The sequence below is a fragment of the Struthio camelus genome, chromosome 9, assembly GCF_040807025.1.
Source record: "Struthio camelus isolate bStrCam1 chromosome 9, bStrCam1.hap1, whole genome shotgun sequence".
NCBI classification, from domain to species: Eukaryota; Metazoa; Chordata; class Aves; order Struthioniformes; family Struthionidae; genus Struthio; species Struthio camelus.
Genome location: NC_090950.1, coordinates 33,651,725 through 33,672,644, shown reverse-complemented (window position 1 = coordinate 33,672,644; position 20,920 = coordinate 33,651,725). Strand labels below are relative to the sequence as shown.

At 41.2% G+C, this 20,920-nt stretch overlaps 2 protein-coding genes across 26 annotated transcripts in view; one reads left to right on the top strand and one right to left on the bottom strand.

The window, feature by feature from the left end:
* The window catches only part of MED12L (mediator complex subunit 12L), a 186,417-nt gene that overhangs the window by 76,155 nt on the left and 89,342 nt on the right, over positions 1-20,920 (top strand). The gene's annotated exons all lie outside the window — the stretch shown is intronic.
* Positions 448-19,261, bottom strand: P2RY14 (purinergic receptor P2Y14). Of its 3 annotated transcripts, none has more exons than XM_068954715.1 (4): positions 19,069-19,261; positions 10,482-14,042; positions 4,351-4,446; positions 448-2,624 (listed from the first exon to the last, which is right to left on the bottom strand). In XM_068954715.1, exon 4 carries the CDS (start codon positions 2,604-2,606, stop codon positions 1,593-1,595), a length of 1,014 nt encoding a protein of 337 aa, XP_068810816.1. In that variant the 5' UTR covers positions 2,607-2,624; positions 4,351-4,446; positions 10,482-14,042; positions 19,069-19,261; the 3' UTR covers positions 448-1,592. The 3 variants fall into 3 exon arrangements, with proteins under 3 accessions (XP_068810816.1, XP_009674648.1, XP_009674649.1); XM_009676353.2 differs by having other exon boundaries at positions 10,482-10,740; XM_009676354.2 differs by lacking the exon at positions 10,482-14,042 and having other exon boundaries at positions 19,069-19,260.

Genomic DNA, 20,920 nt, shown 5'->3' with positions numbered 1-20,920 from the left:
GATAAACACCCAGACTTTGCCCAAGCTTTGGGTTCTGACTGTTTTGTGACTTTGGTGTGGGACCACTCATTAGGCAAATAAGAAATAAATGGAAGTAAATATATTCAAGAAAGGTGAGTTTAAATATGATAATGGGTGACAGTGGAATATCATTATTATATATCAGCAGTCTCAAACCAAGAGAAATTGCCCACAGCCTTGGAAAAGATTCAGAGAGCGTGTATTTAAAAATCTGTCGCCCTTAGAGGTTACCTGTTCGGGCTAAGCTGAAACACAGAGGCAGAGAGGTGAAACACAGGTTATTTCTGTTCCTATAACTTCTTTAAGTAAAACTAAAGCATTCAGCTTCCAGAGCTGTTCCTTGGAAGCTGTTGTGGATACGACATGCTCTGCTGTGTTTTCCCTGTACAATGATTTAAAAAAAAAAAAAAAGACTGCACTGAAAAATACAATTAAAAAGGATATTATATTTATATATATAATATGGATGGCTCTTAGCTATTAGCTTTGTACAAAGAGAAGTGCTTCACCATAGTGCCAAAAACGTAGGCAAACCACCACATCATTCTTTCTGGATTTAAGTATATCCCACAGTTTCTAGACAGCTATGTGTTTGTTTTCAAACTGCTCTTTAAGTGTTCTTACCTCTGTCTGCAGCAACAGGGAGGGAGTTATTAAAGTCTCAGTCAATTTGGTATAAACACTCTTGGTGTACGCAATGTTATTTTGGGAATACGGTGCAATATAACTGTGCTACTTAGTTTCTGAAGCGATTCCTTTTAAAACACTTCTGTAGGATGCTGTGCTCAATATAAAGAAGTTATCTATTTTTTTTTTTCCTGCCTGTGGGTTATGAATAGAGTCATATTGTTTAATTTCTTAATGTTATAGGGTATTTCCCTTAAGAAAACCAATATATTTTTATAAATGCTGTCAAAGGTTTTTCAGGCTCTGCACAGATCTTTGAGGATTTGATCTGAGCTGTGGTTTTGTTTTTTTTTTTTAATTCTTTCATTCTTTTTTTGCAGTTGTTGGAAATGAGCTGTGCGTTGTCTCTGGTGCTTTGCTTTGTGAGCTTGTAAATGCATGAGAGATCTTCCCTCAGGGTCTCAGTACCCTTTTATCGGCTGGTAGAGGCCAAATCAGACAGACTTGTGGTGAACTTTGTAGTGTTGCTTCTGAGGAATCTGTTCCAATGGAGATGGACAATCAGCTGTTCGCAGCCCCTTCGGGCGGGTTTGTGCTCATGCCTGGCTTCATACAAAACAAAAGCAAATCAGTTTGATTGCTAGGTCTGTTGGATAATCCTTTCTGAGGACCGTAGCCTGGAGCTCCACGATTTTTTGTTCCAGTTATTCCTCTCTCCTTTTGAGATCCACATAGGTCATATCACACCGTAATACAACCGTATCATCAGCTGAAGTAGCCAGTAGTAAATATAGTGGTAGTAAGCAATAATGTTTTTATACAGAGAACTGTTAATTGGTATTTTATGCCAAAACCTTTTTTGCAGATTCTCATTTGTTCAGTTTCTTTTTTGAGACATTTGCAGTCTTCCTTGAAAAGCATGCGTTATTTTTACCCGTCTGACCTTACACAATGTTTATACTTTCCCGAAGAGTGTTTGACCTTCTGGGTTTAGAAATTTCAACCTCACCTGAAGTTTTCAGCTTGCAATGCAGTTTTTGATACAGCTTTTCTCTAAAGGGCAAGCAGAGGAAAAAATAAATAATGGGATCAAGGCACACGTTTGCAGAAGATAAGATGAGCGTGAACTCCTTTGCATAGAAGAGAGCTTTTGTTGACTGGCAGTTGAATCGGGAGCTAGTTTGACTTAGAGTGTATGGTATTCTGCAGAGGTGGTATGGTACAAAGCAAATGATGAATACAAACATGATACTGAATATATTACGACTGGTTTTTTTCTTGGTCATGTCTGAGTTCTTTCTGAACTTTTTATAGGAGCTATATATCTTTTTTGATATTGAGGTGTAAAAAACAATTAACAGAAGAAACACAACCCAGAAAATTCCTATGGAAATATAGCTTGACACCTTATGCCACTGTCTGCCAAGCTCACTTTTAAGACTTATACATTTTCTGGAATAATTTGCTTTAGTAATTTCATTAGTCAAAATCATATTTGGAAGTGATAAAAATATTAACAGTAGCCATATGATGATGGAGATAGCCTTGCTATAGTTAACTGTGTGAACAACGGAGGTAAATAAAGGCTTTACAATTTTGTAGTATCTGTCAAAACCTATGAGGCCAAAAAACGTTATTCCAATATACATGTTTGTATAAAAAACAACAGCAGAGTATCGACACACAAAAGTGTTGAGCTGTGGAGGTGCAATTTCCGAATCGGCCAGAATTTTGAAAGGAAATGTCAGGCTCATTAAAAGGTCGGCAATGACAATGTTTTTGAGATAGATGATGAAGCTCTTCTTGCTAGAAACGTACAGGAAGATCCATGCTGCCATACTGTTCAGCAAGAGTCCTCCTATGAAAATTAAACAGTAAACCAGTGGAATGACTTTCTTAGTTACTACTGTGCTGTGGCTGCAGTTGTTTTCCGATGAGTTTGTACTTGAGTTGAACATCTTATAATAAGTTTACTCCTAGAAGCAGAGGAAAGATTATCTCAGTAAGGTAAAATAGTGCTGTGCTTTCCATTAATTAGTATAAGATTTCTACTCTGACCTCAAAATCAGTGTGACTTATTTCTCAGAAATTACCAAATTACTGTTTCTTGTAGGGATACATAGTGAGTGTTTTCCAAGTGGTGCCATCTCACTTTTTGATGGTGGTCAGTGGCACAGTGCTGTTTTGGATAGAGAATCCATTTGGTTCTCCATGTGACTTAAATCCATTGTCTTCATGTCCTGTACTGCTCCTTTTGTTGTATATAAGCCTATGTGCTGGGAACTAGGAGGGTGGCGAAAGCACGGTGATGCCTGACTCTGAATGCATTTCATTAACTCTTAAGGATCACTATCTATTTTTAGTACTGGTTTACCAGAAAGTATATGTAAGAGATACATATTGCTTTTTCAAGTGTTCTGTTTTGTATAGAGTGATGGTAAACACCTGTTCTGTTCGAGTCAAGCCTGGTAAAGATCTAAGTATATGCTAATATCTCCTAAAGGAAAACTGTATGTGCAGGTAGCACAGTTTAACTTTTGCTGTTAGTAGCACAATATATAGGCATACATAAGGTGCAAGCTAGAGCTGTATTTTCAAATTTAAATTTTAAGGATCCTTATGAAGGCTTCAAGAAATCACATCTGCTGCCTGCTTTACTTTGACGGAAGGTTTATGGGGATGGATCATCCTCTGTAGGAAAGGCTGACGGATATATTGCTGCTGCATTTGGCAAACCAAAACCTAAGCAACTGGAAAACACAGGCCACAGAGCTGGGAAAAAACCCACGTTGTCTTTTAGAAAATAGAGAATTTCTTTATTGCCATAATTTAAAGTCAATAGCTGATGCCTCTGTGTAGCAGACTGGAACCTGAATGCAACCCTATGGTAATGGGAAATGGAAGTTTTCTTTCAAACAGAGAAAGCTGTTTCCTTTGGTGTATTGTTATCCGTATCTCTTTTGAAGATACGGTAAAAGCTAACCAGCCTAGGCTCGGTTTTGGAACTTGCATTAGTAAGTGGAATGATGGAACATGTATTATCAGTATTTGCATCCAAAGCCTGCATCTCTTCCTGGTGGTTTTCTCATAAACAGCCCTGCCCTCCTATCTTTGTTTAAACTCCAGTCATCAGGATTTTATTTTTGTTTGGGTTTTTAAAGGAAAAGATGGTGTAGAGAGTGGATGTTGGAATATAACCACTATGTGAATAGATGCATTAGGCCTGCGAGATGATAATGCATGAGGTTTGAGACAAAATTGCTAAAGCTAGGAGGATCTCCTTGTTTCCCTCTGTATTCTTCCCCCCCCCCCCCCCCAGCCAATTGGAAAGCACCAGTATGAATAACACTTTTATTTAAGGTGTTAACATACAGTATTTGAAAACTATTCTCTTCATACCAGTGCCTGCTGTATACATGTTCTGTTAGTACGGTAGGAGCATCTGAGTGGAAACCTCTCTGCATGTTATGTTTGGAAGTTTTTCCCTGATCTGTAGGGCTTTTTAAGACAAAGTAGGCACATGTGGGTGGTTCTGTGCTTATTCTTAGTAGCAGATATTAAATGACTTGGGAAGTTTGAGTTATTTGTTGTGCTGAGGCATCATACTATGAAGGATTATCTTGGGAGTGCCTGCTGCTGAGAAAGAGGCCAAAGTCCAGGCTAGAATCAGTAAGTCTTTCAAGATCAATGGCATGTCCTTACCTTTCTGGGTTCGACTGTTGTGCTATTCGTGAAGGCGTTAAAGGTCTAGAGTGCTTTCCATTCTCAGGCGCAGGGCTTCCTCTTTACCTGGGTGATCTATGTGTAGGATGGGAAAAAACAGTTGTTAGGGTTGTATGTGGTAATATGGCACAGCGTAATGCTGTGGTGCGGAGGGTTTATCATAGCACAGCTTGTATTTAGATTGTCAGTACTGCAGATGATTCTTGGTACTTTTAGCAGGACTTCAAAATTTATTAGGACTGGAGCTGCAGAGGTACAGTAATTATATTCAACCCAGAACCCATCTTTGTGTATGCAGGGTTAGAGTGCTTTTTCCACTCTTGTGCATCACGTCGTTGATGTTTATTTTAAATGTTATCAGCCCTTTTTGTCCCCTAGTCAGAGTCAGAACTGTGAACCCTTTCTGAAAGGCCTTGTCCCTGCTGCTCTGAATAATTTGGCATTAATAGGAAACTTCATCACCTCACCAGCCTGTTTCCAGGATCAGTTACAAGTCACAGTGTAGGTCCTGTAGGAAGTATGGGAACATGGTATAATGATATCTAATTCTTGTGCTTTGATAAAGAACTAGTCAAGCAGACTGGCTTTGCGCAGCTGCCTGGTACCTCTGGATCCAGATAACCACAGCTCCAGCAGCACCCTTCTCTTGGGGTTTGTTGTTGCCAGGGATGGTTTGTGTGTAGCTGGCAGAAGGTCTACTTCCACTTTGTATAGTAGCTCCCCTTTCATGCTTGTTCTTGTTTCATTCTTGTTCAAGCTGCCTGTAAACCGCTGCAGTGAGAACATCCCAGTTTCTCTAGTGTGAAAGCTTTCAGTGGTCTACTGACTGATGTGCAGCAGAAAATGGGCATAGATATTCACTCCATTCAATGCTGTGGTTCATCTGGAAACTGTGAATACTGCTCATTTGATGCAAACTGCTTGGTGGGTGAATTTAGTAGCTTTTTGCTGAAATGCTAATGGAGGTGATGACTAAACTTTGGGAATTATTTTTTTTCCCCTTCACTTCTTGTAACCTTGCTATTGTGTTATTGCTGCTATTTGCTAACATCTTGTTAGACGGTATATTTTAGCACCCAGTAGTTCTTGATTTGCATGTGAGAATATCCTTTCATACTTGAATAGCCTTTTTATGTTCAAATGCTTGGTCCAGCATAAAGTGTGTATTTGTGTGTGTGTATGTGTGTATAGGTATATGTATAATAATTATATACAAATAGTATAAAGGTAGCTATGCAAAACCAGCAACAGTAATTCACCACATTAACAGATTTGATCTGGTGAAAGGTATGAACACTCTGAAATTTCTCAGTTTATGAATCGTGTTGTCTTGGCAAAATATATGAGAAGAAAACTGTGTAAACCATTACAATGTCTAGTTCCTCCATGTTCAAATTCTTATGGTATCGTTTGTAACTCTTCCAAAAGCAGTAAGACACCCTTTTCTTGACTTCGACAACTTGACTGACAAATTTCAGAAGTCTAAAGTTCATAACTGTTTTACTGAACATAGGAATAATATTTACAAATTTCTTGTTTTGCCCTGAGTATCACATACATTCTTCAGTACCAGATGGATGTTTTCAGCTATTTATGGAAATTAATGCAACTACTTGATAAACAAATATACAGTGTGATTACTGGGCCAGGAATTTTTGATCGTGGTTACTGTCTTCAGAAATCTCTTTTAAACTGCAAAATGGAGTCTATCAGGGAGGAAGAGCATGCCGCATTTTCTCTCTGATATTCTGAGAAATCTAGATATAGAGGAATGTAATGCACAAAACAGCAACTGCAGATTATGCTGAGTTGTGCTAAGAGATGTAGCTTTTAAAAAATTTGCTTTCTAATCTGATGGGAATATAGGTGGTGATCTGAGCTTGCAGTCTCCAGCTAACTTAGTAAAAGCAAATCCCAAAGCAGAATCCAGTTTGGAAGCGTATCTTTGGCTACGTAAATCATAACGCCCGTCCTGCTCATGCAGCAGCTTCTGCCAGTGCCAGGATGGGTCAGGACACCTTCTCCAGCTCCTGTGGCTGGAGATCGCCTGGGTAGACTGCCAAGCATCTCCCTCCTCTCTCATGCTTGCTCGTTCTTTGGGAGCCTGAGCAGCAGTGGGAAGTGAAAGCAGGGCTTACTGATTGTGCTTTACAAGTGGTGGGATCATGTGAGCTGTGCTTTGCAGGTAGCAGGGTGATATCCTGGTCCTTAGGGTTGCTTGCTGGAGGTGTCCTGTTGCGCCTTCCAGAGGGTCAGGACTGGTGGGGCCAGGCGGAGGGACCGCTTAAGGACAAGGCATCTCCTCCCAAAGCCCGTGCACGTTGTGGCGTGTAGCTGCTACTGTACATCTTCGTAAAGGTGTCGATACAGCAGAGAGTGTGGCACGTTCCTGGGTGAGGACGTATGAGATATATGAGCATAACGTGGAGATATGCTGGCAGGTTTGACTTCCTAAGCAGCTTTTTGCAGGTTTGCTAGGAGACAGATTTTGTTATTTTTCTCTTCTCATTATAACATTTGTCACAAGGCAATGTCTACATTGGAAGAATTAACATATTTTGCAGGCTTTTATTCTCTTATGTGCCACTTCAGCGCTTTAAAATTATCTTTTTAAATTGGGTAGTTGTTCTTGTTTGTCATAGGTGCCTACGCTGTAAGAGAGGAAAATGGGATAAATAGTGAGATTAGGATAAAGAATAAGAAAATATTCCCATCACAAGAGGTAAAAGCCAAGTAATTGTGAGACAGCATTGTATTCGGCAGTGTTCAATGCATGTTTCCTCTTGCATGGCTCACAGAAAGAGGGGCTACGTTGTGTGCGACTTCCCCAGGGCCTTGGTTTCTTGCTCCTCTGCCTTCCAGCTCTTCCTTTCGGGAACACTTGTGTGTCCGTGTGGGAAGGCAGAGGGCTGAAGGAGCTGCCTTTCTGTGAAAACGGTGAAGCAGAAAGTGGGCGAGAGCAGTGTCCCCCACGAACACCACCTGGGAGCGGCTCCATGTCTGAGGACGGTCCCCGCACCGCTGCTGCATCCCTGTGAAGAGCCGTGGCTCCCGCTGAGCTTCAGCGAAGCCGGGCACGTCCTGTCTGCTGTGTAAGGTTAGTAAGGGTCAGAACAGAGATGTGAAGGAATCTGACTGTCCTCCTAGCAATACTTTTTCCACTTTTGATAGAACTGTCAAAGTTTAGGATATTCTCATTAGGAGGCAACAATCGGTGATGGAGGGAAGTATCGTTTCATGCGATTCTGTTTTATTGATGAAGTCCTGATTTCCTGAACGTTGGATGAAACAAACAAAAAATACTGAGCTCCAGCCCTCTTCCAACCCTGAACTGTCTTTTGTGGAGGGGCTTTCTTAAGATCACAGGCCAGTGCTGCTCACGCTCGCAGGCCGTATGTCCTTGCATACTGTCTGCTTTCTCCTTGGTGCACCCGACCCGGCGCTCTGCGCAGCTGCCTGCCATCGTTCCTGCGTAGCATCGTTTGTGACTGCTGAAGGTCCTCGAGTGACCGGGCAAGCGGGCGCGTTGTGTCGCGTGGGCTGGTAGCGCCCTGATCCCCGTCACACTGCTGGGGCCCTTCGCCTCGCCCTGGGCAGCGTCATGTCCTGATCCCGGCTGGCTTCCCTCGCCCGTCTCTGAGCGCTCAGGTTGGTCAGTTCGGCAGAAGTTGACTGCATAGTCTAACCTTAACTAATGCTACTGGTATGAAAAACATAGAATGGAACCTTGACATTTTTTGTGATATCTCTTTGTTGAGATTGTCTTGCCTGTCTGCCTCTACTCCTTTGGCTCGTTATATAATTCTTGGGGGGAGAGCAAAAATTTCTTCAACGTGTGTGTACAGTACAGTCAATATTCAGAAATTCAAAGGAAAACAAATCTTTTTCCCTCAGACTTAATGATTATATGTGTGTTTCTCATGCCTTGCATCTGAAAAAACAGTTCCCAAGCTTGTAAATTCAATGTGTTACAAACTTTTGCTGCCAGTTGTTGGCTGTTGGGAGTCCCATGAAGGCTTCGCGGAAGGAAGCGGTATGTACTGTAGAAAGTTTTGACTTTTTGGTTACAATTGTGAATGAAATCTTATTTCTGGTTGGATATGAAATATGTTTCTAAAATTGGTAGAGATCAGAGTACTGTTTTGAGCTAATCTCCTGATCTGCATATTCTCCTTCCTTCCTTCCTTCCTCTCCTCCCCATCTGCTCACTCTTATAAAAAAAAAAAAAAAAAGAAAAAAAAGAAAAAGGCAAGTTTACATTTTCAGGCAACCTTGCAATGAGGAAAATAAACTGACTTTTCATCTCCTGGTTAAATCAGAGCAACTTAGTGTACTGCCCTGCCTTGGAAGGCGAGAGGAGTTTGGGTTAACTATGTGAGTGAAGGTGAGTGACTTCTAGAGATGCTGAGCAGCTTCGCTGCCCGCATGTTTTGGCTCAACCTGCATCTGCTCAGGAGTTCTGGACAGTCATTGATGGCCTGGCTGCATAAACAGCTAGCTCTCAGGATCACTTTCAACAGTGTCATTTTTAAAAACAGAACCAGAATTATTGTTGTTAACTTGGCAGGAGGAAGTGTGCCACATAAAATGACGCTATCTAACACAGCCGATGTTTAGTGTTAACAGTGTTTTATAGCAAGTTTTCTGGACCAAAGTTATTAAACACAATTAGATCATATGTGATTTTTTTGATGTTTTATCATTCATTTCTGGTCTTCTGAAGGACAAAGCCAGTGGGCTGAGCCAATAGGTATAAAGATCAGTTATTGCAGATAAGATTGTTTATTTTCTTGTTAAAATAGTAAGCTGTTTGCAGGGTAGCATAAGTTAATTTGGTTGCAGAGTGAGGACACCTCAAGGGTAGAGTGTTATTTCCTTCTTGCAAAACCCACCAGTGGCTTCATTTCTTCTTATTGTCCAGGAGTCCTTATGCTACTTTTTTTCATATGAAATTTTTGCAGCCTCATTTTTCTGATAAGAGGTTAAAATTTTCATTCTATTTTTATTTCTGAGCTATAGACAAGGCCCTAAACTAGTCTAAAAGTAGAATGTATTATCGTTAAACTATTAAAGCTATGAAGGTGTCTATGCAGACCCCAGTACTTACACTGAAACTTGGGCAATCTTTAGTCTTGTTTGCACATAATCTCTTTTGGATCTAACTCAAGTATTCCAAATATTTGCATTTTGAATCAAACCTTAAAAAAAAAATCAACCAAACAAAAAAAAAAACCCAGACCCTTCCCATGTCCAGCCAGGTATGTCTTAATTAGGGAGTATTAGATGCAAGAGGAAAAGTTAGGATTGTTATATTAGGAACATTTTGTTACAATTTCATATTAGAGGATTAAAGTGTAACTTTTAGAAGCAATTGCCTTATTAAATTTGGAATTATTCTAATACTAAGTATGTCAGTAATATTTTAATTATTAATAGTTTTATTACCCTTAAAACAGAGTAATTTGAAAAAAAATTTGGCTCAAATAAAGAATTATTCCTTTTAACATTCTATTTTAATAGACCATATCTTTTAAAATGTTTGATTTTTAATTCTATTTTCTGATATTTTTTACTATTTGAGTTTTATACGGTTATGTTTCCTTGCTCATAAGTTAAAATAAAGGTAGATACTTAAGAAAAACAGCTTTTGTTAATTATACCTAAACTGTATACACAAATGCGGGACAATTCTTAGTTGTAGATCTGTAGTCTAGTGGGATGTCATTAGTCTGTTTTGTAGCTCAAACTAATAGTTGTGGGAGTTTGTCTGTCTTGGTTTTTCAGTTTTTATTTACGGTTAGGATTTTGTTTTAGGTAATTTGTTTGTGGTTTGCATAGCTAGTGAATAATTAATTGTTCACCTTCATTTGGCAATTTTAAAAAATATAACTGTAGTTATTTAAAAGTTAAAAATATATTTGAGAGCATTGGTAGCCTACAGAAATATGTAATTAAGAGACAGTCTCTTGACTGGGAAAAAAATGCATATAAAATTACGCATGTGGTCCCTTTACTCTGTAATCTATTTAATAGCTGAAAGTTGGTACAACTGCCTTATAATATAAAACATTATAAAAACTGTATAAACTACAGCAGATTCTCTTACTTACTGGTTAGTGTCAAGTCTTCTGCCTTCTCTGTTTTATCCATTAGTTATTACTTTGCAGTTGGACAGCCTTTCAGTTCTTTAAATAAATGCTTTTATATTATCATCTCTGTTATCAGCTGAAGCAGTGGTGGTGAAGCAGGGAAGGCTCGCTGGCTGCGTCTGGCTGCGTGGCCGCGGGCGCTGGAACGCGGAGCGCTGCAGATGGCCCTGCTCTCTCCCTGTACTTATATGTACTCCAGCCTTCAGATCAGCGGCAAATTCTTCTCAAGAAAGACACGTTTGGGCAGTTGAAAAAGCAGTACGTGACCTTAAGTTAAGGGCTGGTGTTTTCTTTTCTTAAACTGTTCCCAGGCCTGGCTGTGACCTTTTCTGTAAAGCTTACTCTAATAACTTCTTTTTTTATTAATGGAAGTGTTCTAAACCAGAGTTCACAGGGCTTACGTTGTGATTGTTTGGGGTGTGTGCAAAGGCTCGGACTTTTCCCAAGAAAAAGTGATAAATCTTTGCTGGTGTGTGGCTCTTCCCCCCCCCCCTCCCCCCCCTCTCCCATAATGACCTGTCTGTCATCTTCCCTCCCTGTTTGTCCCATACGTTTGCTGGGAGGCTTGAAAACTAAGGGCAAAATTAGTGGAAATCTATGGTAATAGAAAAATTAATACAATCTCTTTCTGTGAATCTGGGAAAGTATTATATTCAGAGAGAAATCTGAGGTTAGGGGACTGAAATTCAGGTTTATGTATGTATTAAAATTACAATATGTGAATTACATGCATCAGTGTTACTAATCACTCAGTGCCTGACGCATGCTCCGTTTTCCAATACGTGACCCAAACCCTGCTGAATACACAGTTTCTCCATGGACTTTCCTTTTATGAGTGCTTATCACCCCATAAGAAGGGGCCAAAGTCATGGACAAATGAATACACAGTCTTTTAATGAGCTGCTCTAGTGAATGTATCCTTTTAGTCTGAGCAAATGCATGTCAACTTGAATTAATACAGTCCCCCTTCTCCTCCAAACTTCACTGAATCTTTCTCAGTGAAATATGGTGGTATCTTCAGAGACTTGGAACGAAATTGTCTTTATTGTGAGAGTGTTTATCCCTCTTTTCTTTCTAAGACTTCCAAATCAAAGCCATGATGGCGAGTTATTCATTGCTTTTGGGTAATAAATTTGGAGGTTCATTTCATTTAGAATTTTTATGCCTGCCTTATATTTGGTTTCAACGGCAGTTTGAGCATTCAGCCTTTCTGGAAACCTGAATCTGAGCTCTTCAGGTCTAGTCAGTGGTTAGCTGTGACCCAGAGGTTTGGTTTTGGTGACCTTCTCAGGAGCAGGGCAACAGACAGGCTGTGAGTGAGGTCTGGTCTGGTGGCCTCACGCTCCTGGCTCTCCCATGTTCTCCCTGTAGTTTCCGTGACAGTCGTTCCTGCAGGGATCGTGCAGATCATGGTGCATTTTGCAAGCATCGCTCCGATGTGTCTGGTTGCTCTGGGTCCTCCTTGAGTTCTGGTGTTTGGTAGCTTCAGTTTTCATGTCCAATGGACTTTATGCATAACACCTTGAAATGTCAAGCTTCTATTTTTCAAGCAAATGGAAAGAAATCCTTCTGCCTGAAGAACCATACCCCTTCGCATGCCTTGAGAGGAGAGGGGTTAAACTTGCTGCTCAGGAAGAGGTGGTGAGGGCTAGAGGCTGCAGATTTTCACCCTTTTGGTGACTCATAAGGTCTGGGTGACCCTGCCTTGTGGCAGGGAGAAACCCTGCATGCCCGTATGTCCCCAAACTGGTGCCTGGACAGCTCTGTGGTGGCTGTCCTGCCATCACGGGTTCCTTTATGTCCTAGTCGCGTGCTGCCCTTCATGACACTCGTGAGAGCACTGTCCTGCCCCATCTCAGTGCCCAGCACTAGCCCAGGTGGGAGGAGTGGGGCCGGGACTGGTCCCGTCGCTGGACCTGGAGGATTTCAGCATGGTAAGAGAGAGGCCCATGGTGAGCTGGCTGCTGCTGGGCACGTTTCCCTGCTGAGCTTCTGGCCTCCATTCAAAGCTTTACTGAGGGCTGGAGCTTCTCTATGGAGTGATTTTTAAGTTTTTTGGGTTTTTTTTGTTTTTTTTCCTTAACTTTTAAAACAATATTTTCATGGGTTTGTGTTTTTTATGAAGTATAGTTAATTTTACATTTTGAAACCTTAAAGGAAAATGAGGTGCAGGGCCTAGTATTAAAAAGCTTTAGTTCAAATGTTTGCTCAGCCCCATACAAGCCACTGTCAGAAACTTCTGCCAGCTTTATCTGCAGCACCTATGTGGGACATTGGTGCAAATGCTTTGGACAATTGAGACAACATCCAGAACTGTCCTGTCTTCTGCGATAGCTGACCTGTTTTATTGTTTTGCCTTAGTTTTCAGAAGGTTAGCTATTTGGGCTAGCACTTAATTACCAGGCTGGAGGATCTGCTGATGACCTTCCCTGCCTGCTCCCCACGCATGGGCACGTCTGGGTGACTGTACCTGCTGGTGCTGTCACTGCAATTTGTGTGCCTCTGGCAGGGCAGAGGTCCCCAGGGAGTTCCTTCTTGTGTTGACTGTGAAGTACTATATTCACTGCAGTGTGTTTCAGAAAGTCATAGATTATCTCTGATAATTCAAAAAAATACTGCTTGGGAGGAATCATGCAAGCAAGTTAAGAGACCAGCTTCATAAGATGAGTAGGGCATGAGTTAGTAGCAGTAGAAGCTATTTCTTCTTCTTTATAATGGGCCTGAAATCCTGTGACATCAGCTCTGTGTTTTGTGCAGACTTGGAAGTAGACCGACCTGTCAATCAGTGCGAAGGGAAACGTGGATTCACTGTTGGGAAGCCTTCTAGTTTTTAATCTGCATTCAGGCAGGCAGTCCAGTTCTGTCTCCTGAGGCAGTAAGTATGCTATGGTCTCCTTGCGAGACTTTAGTGCAAGAAGCTGGTGTTTTGGGGCTGCATGTATTAGCCCATAGCAAGGCCGCCTGTAAGTCACAAAGCCTACTTCCCTGGAAAGTCACTGGAGTTGATCTGCTCTGAGTGGCTCGCAGAGCAAGAAAGCTAGCCAGAAGGATATCGAGACAAGTCCTGCCCTGGTCTGCCTGTCTCTAGCTTAAGTCCTTCTGCACTGGGGGGGGCAGGATCAAGGAGGACAATGCAGAAGATGCTTTTGGATGCTCCCCCTGAATGCATGCAAACTGACAAGCTCTTTGTGTATTCCCATCCCACCCTATTGCCATTGAACCAAGGAAAGAGGAATAGATCTGATAAGGATTTGCCTGGTCATAGGAGCTTTGCAGGCCTCTTGCATTCTGAGACAAAGTCTGTAATTCATTCTAAAACTAAAACAAACTTTTTTGTTTTCCTCTCCTGAGAAGCAGCAGGCAAAACCTCAATATTCCTTTTGGGACCAGGGTCAACTTTCAGATTATGACCCACAACAAACTTTTTCCAATTGCTTCTGCGTCTAAGCCTAAAATTAAAATATGCAATGTTCCATTTGTGTCCAGATGAAATCCTTGCAGAAGAGGAAGAAAAAGTGCAATCTGCCAAGAGAAAAATAAAGGAGAAGAGGAGCTTCCTGGCAAAGCAAAACTGTCAACCAACCTCAGTTAAATCTTTCCTTCCCAAGGGCAGTGCTCGCTTTATGTGCAACTTCCCAAACTTTTATGGAAGGAGGCCACTGTTCAAGGACCCAGCAAATAGGATAATTTAATCAACAGTGAGAAAGTAGTTTAAAGCTTCAAAAGGTATTCCCATTGTTTCAAGGGACAAAGCATTCAACAAACAGCTGACCAGCATTTTGGTTGATTACTCAGACAACCAGGACTTGAGTCTCCAGTTTGGATGGGATTACCAAGCTTTTTGCAATGGGCATAGTCTTTCCCTACTGGCTAGTACAACAGACTCATCACTGAAGGACTAAGCTCTGGTAGAAGAAAATGGCATGCCACAGAACTAAAATCCTTGCTTGACCTCTGGGATCCTCAAAGCAAACTGGCAGAGAAGTCCAGAGTAGAGCCCAGATTGGTGGTCAGCTCCAGGTTTCAGCTTTAGTTGCCAAGTGCAGAATGGATAGCTTTTTTGTTTTCTTCTTGCTTTGTCTTGTTATGGTACCAGCATGCAGGCTGCTTTTCCCAATCTCCTGTGAACTGATAGTAACAGAAGTAAGGCTTTTTACCCTCTGTTGTTCCTAGTTGAAAAGAAGCTGAGGGGAGATGGTTATAAAGTAGATTTAAGACTACATCAAAATTTCCAAGGGAGACCAGAAGCCTATTAGCACAGCAGATGTGTTGCAAAGGAGTCTGTGTTATGCTGCTACATTCACCGCCTTTTATTTTGCAGGAAGAGGGGAGGAAGCACTTTTTTTTAGTAGGTTACTTTTGTCCAAAAAATTGTGATTCTGGGTCTTCCCTGGTGTGGCCCAAAACCACCTATTCTTTTTCCTTCCACAGCAAAGATGACTTTATATCCTGTTGGTCCTGAACTTAGCCATGTGGTGTGAAGCTGGGACCCCTTATGCCGTAGAAATTATTTGATTTACTGAGAGTAGGTCTACTACTTCGGCATGTCCACGCTCTCATTGATGTTACTTGTGTGTGTATGCATATAGAAGTCTCACCTTCCACATCTGCATCAGCGCTGTTGGAGAGTCTCAGGTTGACTTCGGGTGTACTCGGGCAATGCCAGGAGAAGCAGGTACTCAGAGCCCTGCTGTGCTCCCAGGGACAGAAAGCTTGAGTGAGACTTCACTTTTCCCTGCAGTCCAGAGTGGTTTCTCTTTTGTTTTTGTGAAGCATAATGTTCCTTCTTGGGCTGGTTAGCTGATTTACAGACTAGTCATGGGCCTCTGACTCTGAACTGCTCAGTAATTTGCTATTTTTAAATCTATAAAGTAGCCCTTATATAGCTAACTAAGTTTGGTTGGAACATGGGTGATCTGGAACGCTTGCCCTGAGCTCACAATGTTCCTGTTTCCAGGAAGGCAGGGCTCAGACCTGGCCGTCCTGTCGCTCAGCAGATTAACTCCCAGGTCTGCAGGGAGCAGGAGCTGCCTTCCTGCTCAACCTTATCCCATCCCAGGACATGTCATGCCTTGGATGTCCACAGTTTTCTGAGCAGGCTCACTGCTCTGTTCGGAGGGAGAAATGCATCACACTTACTTTTTAACCTGATGTTTGAGAGAAAGAAGATCTTGGTTTCCTAGGTGCCTGAAATAATGTATCAGAGTCAATCAGCAAAGATTATCTTGGGCAGAAAGACTTGAATACACTTGATAAATCTGTAGAGCAGCTGACTGTTAATTTGGCACATGTCCCACATTGGATCAGTTGTGCAGCTAGTATTTTGTGATGCCATTTGTCACTAAGAACGCCTCAAGATAATAGCCAAGTAAACAAGAGGAAATAGTCACATTTGGCTTCTGTACATAATTGTATATTATTGTCTTTCAGTGGAAACAGTTATGGAACCTTTAAGTCATGGGATTCTGTTGTCCTTTTATAGTAATAAGAACAGTAAACTTCCTCCCTGCTTTGCCTGAAAACTTCATTTTTTGGAGTCATGAAATCCACAGAGCCAGACTTACTGCTCCACAGTGTCTTAGTTAGAAAGCATATGAAGTTATTTACTGGCACTCAAAGTTTTGTCCTTTAAACATCTTGCCCCACCAGGAGATTGGCCTGTTAGATTTGAAGTGTAATTTTCTTTAATGACCAGAGGTTTTCTGGAAATGCCCCATCTGGCAATCATCTCAGCAGTGCGGTGTCAACTTTCCCTCCCCCTACCCTAATGCACTGATTGACTGGTCCTGAAAGCCCCCAAGACTGCGTGGAACTGAAACACCCAGTGCTGTGGCGGTGGTGTTCCTTGCTGTTCCAAGAAAGGGCATTCTTTGTTGAGAAACTTCCTAGTTTTTAAGCACTGTAGACTGTTATTCTTTGGCTTTATGGCAGGTAGGAGTGTGGGTGTACGTGAAATCACTGCAGTGATAGCGCAGCCAGGCTCTGGGGCTGTGAAGCTGTAAATGGGCACTGCTTAAAAGATCTGCCAATGCTGCTTGTACAAAAACCGTAAGTCTGTCATCTCTGGTTATGGATGTTGTCATCTCTCATGAGAGCTTCGTTGGTCAGTGGGACCGAACGTATGTATTAGACGCTTAATGGGCTTTTAATGAAAGTACGTGCACTGAATATAACTAACGTACACAAAGGTGCCAGGGCAGGTAGCTACAGAGCTGAAATAGCTGTAATTATCTTCAATGTGAGGTGAGTTGTAGGCCAGCTTTGATTACATCTGTTGTGTTTGGTGTTGATTGTATGTTTCTTATTTCTCTATAGGAAAGGCTGGATTTGAATTGAGAGTCTAACTTGAAAAATTCTAGCTTGTGTAGAAGAGATTCTTAGGGCTTTCTGAACCGGTTCAGTGCTGGGAGTCTCGTATCAGTTCCGAAGTTGCCCTCGTGCAGCCTGTAAGCGAGGCTTTGACATTACGGAGTATTTATATTCCTTGTTTTGAATCATAGTTGTCTTTAAAACACAATGAAACATCTTGTTCTTGTCAGCCCTGATAGCATTAAAGGAAGACTGTCTTCGGTAATGCGCACGTGGCAGGGATGGCTGCTGTTTCTCAGCTGAGTTCAAAGATGCGTTGAACAACCCGTGCGTTGCCAATCAGTGCCAGCAGTACTTCAACTTTGCATCATGGAGTTGTGAAGGTGAAGACTTTCAGCATGGATACTGAGGGACTGAGTGTCTAACAAACTATCGTTTTGTAGTAACTGGGTTTCTCTGAAGAAAACAGTAGAAGCACCACACTGATGGCAGTAGGATATTATATAAATCAGCTGATTTAGGCCAAGTAACTCAGAATAACAATGTAAGCAAAATTACACTGCAGTTGATAACCACTAATTGCATTAATGGGACTCCAGATTTGCTTTAGGAAAGCTGATGTGCTTTTCATTTTTCTGACATAATAAAGACTGTAACATGATATTTTAAGGAATGTAGCATGCTTGCTCTCCACTAGGACAGACTTCATTTTGATTCTTGGTAACTGTTTCTAGTTCCGTAACTTTTCGTAACAATATCCACTGAAACTTAGTGAGATATTTTTAGAAGCAGAAGACTTTTTGGCAGTTGATACCTTAGCAGTATTTTCATTTATTGCATAGATCTCTTTAGATTAATATTTTTCTCAAAGCAGCAAGCTTATTATTAAAAATCAATTACATAATTTTTTGTGTGTGTGTGGGAGGGGCGCAGCTCTATTTGTGTGATGTAGTTGAATTACCAGAATGAGACTACAGAAATGGTGTTAAATGCAGACTGTCTTTGGTCAGAATGCTAAATTTCATTCCTTATAGAGGGAAAAACTTCTAAGTTGAAGTCAAAACTTGCCATTTAGATCTTGCAGAGTCAAGGGCTGTTTTCTTTGCTCTGCAAAATAATTTGGGGGGAATTATACCCAAAACATTTAAAAAAAAAAAAAAAAAAAAAAAAAAGGTTGAGTGGGGTGTTTGGATGGGCAGTGCTATCCTGCTGCTTTGACTAGCAGTTTAGTGCTCTATCTCAGTTACTTTAATTGCCCAGAAAGAAATAAAGGTAGCCTTTGCCTTTAATAAAAAGTGAAGAACGCGATTTTGCTTAAGGTATTGAGGTAAAGGAGAAAATGTATCTTTTCATTTGAAATATTCAAAGCTGTTCCAGTGGCTTTAAATAGCCATCCTGTTTTCAGCCTGGTTAGTAATATATCTCTTCTCACTCTCTCTTTAACTCTGTCTGTTGTATTACATTACCCCTTTTTTTTCTGTTTGAGGCTGCTGATGACTATCATTGTACTTTAAAAAATTATATAACATCAAGTTTGTTACTTAATTTGAACAGGCTGCTTCAACTGTTCAGTTCTAGCAGACTATTGCCAATAGAGCTTATCAAAAGGCTATATAAGTAGCTTTATATATATGTAGTGGTATAACAGACAAATATGCTTATATGCATCAGCCTAGTTCCCATGCTCTTTTTTCCAAAATCTGGTCTCTTGATTATTTAAAACTTAATTAGATTCTCATAGAAACATAAAATTGCTGAACTGACTCAAACAAAAATACTAAGTAACCCAGCATTCTGTTTTTAGATTGCTCAGGAGTGATTGCTTAGGAAAAATAAATAAAATAAAAAGGCAGATGGTGATGCCTACTCTGGTGTTCTCACTTTAAAGCAATAATTGGTTTATAGATATCCTTAGCTACAGATTGTGCATGGAACTAGTAAGTTGTATTGCCCCAGTGGACCAGGATTCTTGTTTACACATATATTTTTGGCAAAACTTGTTATCTTTTTCAGTGGGAAAGGGGAGGGAAAAAATGAAACATATAAGCTCCTGTGAATAAGCCTGCGCCTGTATATCCCTTAAGAATAACTTATAATAGAAATGATTACTAAGACTTCACTTATTGGTGGAATCTTAATTTAAAGCAATACACAATGCAGATATAAACCCAAGTTAAGAGAATGCTCTTTCCCGTTTAGCTAATCTTTCCTTGCAGTTTTCCCTAGTGAAGGGACGTACCTGGTGTGCTCTGGAGCAGCTTTGCCGCTGTGGGGGGTTAGACCGGGGAGCTGTGCCAGCAGCGGCGCTCGGTGCAGCCCCGCGGGGCGAAGCTGCAGCCAGCTCTGGCCACCGCAGCGTTTGTGACCAGCAGAAGCAGAACACTGCTTGTCAGGAAGTGAAATGTCACTGGTCTTCCTCTCTGAAGATCATGGGTAGTCAGTGTATATCAGAAAAGAAAGGCAATTCTAGGCAAGTGAGTCATCTCGCACATCAGTCGAGGTATTTAAAGTGAAGGAACATGTGTTTTGCTATGTGATTTCTCTCTGAAAAGTTGTGCAGGTCTATTAATGCAGCAGACAGTTCAAGTTCGTAGCCATCTATATGAAATTAATTTAAAAGTGCTAATATGTTGAAAGGTAATCTAGGTGTGAACCCCTTTGTGGATGACTTTTTGTGTTATATTTTCTATTACAAAATTACGTCATTGCACGATCGCCTGATGGCATGGCTGTACCTTTTGGTTTGAAATGTCATTCTTGGTTAAGCAATTTTAACAAGTTTTAAGCATACTAGTTTTAACTTAACACTTCAGTCAAAATCCTGTAAAGGACTGAAATGTGCAGCTCTGCCTGAGTACGTGAAGTCCCAAAAGAAAGAGGAATGCAATGCTTTAGTGTGTGAGCTGCCATTCTAGACAAGTCACGGTTAAGACCAAGTCTTTCTCATTGCTTATAATGTAATGGATTAAATGTTGCAGCACAGATTTTTTTTTTTTTTGCATGCTTCAGACAGAAGCAAGCAGTTGTCCTGGGGCGCGGAGGATTAAGAGCTTACAGGGAGGCTAGGACGCCTCAGCTCTGCGTACAGTTTCAGCCCGTTGGAACGATTCTAGACCGCACAACAAACTGATGGGTCGCTTCTGTTAGGCACACACAGATATTTTTCCAAAATGCCAGCCACATTTAATGTTTAAGGATCTAAAGATATAGCTGCTGTCTCCAAAGGGTCAGAGTGAGAGCAGCGGTCATGAATGCCAGGAGACCCCTGAAGTATTCAATATATTTTTGGTGACTTAGCAACTGATAAATTATCTTACCTTTAGCCATATAAATCTCTTCCTCCACCCTCCCCCAATGCAAAATGCCCATCTGCTCATCTAGTTGTTGTTCCATCAACTAAATCATTTGAAGTTTTTGTTCGAGTTCAGTGCCTATGAAAGGGAATTGGTTTGATAGTTGTGCAGATAGACTTCTGTATCTGAACAGGGACCTGGGATCCATAGATGGAGGTGAGAGAAACGACAGCGTATCGGCCGTGTGTGGTTACAGGAAGGGCTGTTCACGATGTTGGTGATGTGGCTCTTCCAGCGTCTGAGGCTGGCAGAAGCGTGAGCTTGGGTGGCAGCTCTGGAGCCTTTGCTAAGAGGAGTGGGGCTAACAGATCTGGGCTTGGTCTTTTTCCTCAATGTCAGTATTTTACTCCACCAAAGAGTTGCTATATATAAGCAACGTGTCTTACTATTTCTTCTCCAGAGCCTGTACCTCGTTATCAAAACCTTACTAGTCCTTCCAACCCTGCTAAATGTGGAAGCACATAGATCGTATTGCATCTGTAGCTGTGTTCTCTGAAGTGAGAAAAGCAGGTTGTTCAAGATAAATATTTTTATAGAATAATCCCAACAGAAGGCATGCTAGTTACAAAAGCACTGCAGGACTTTTGGATTTGTGTTTTGCCCTATCAAAGCTGCCAGCAAATATTTTCTGCCTGTTTTGTTTTGCTGACTTCTGTATATGTATACAGCATTGTTGAATACCCTTCAGAGGCCTTACAAGGATCTTTCTGAAGCTCAGTTGGAAGGTCTTTGAGCATA

What these genes read in the sequence shown, in the direction of transcription:
- P2RY14 (XM_068954715.1), bottom strand. Translation starts at nt 2,606, where the DNA reads ATGTTCAACTCAAGTACAAACTCATCGGAAAACAACTGCAGCCACAGC.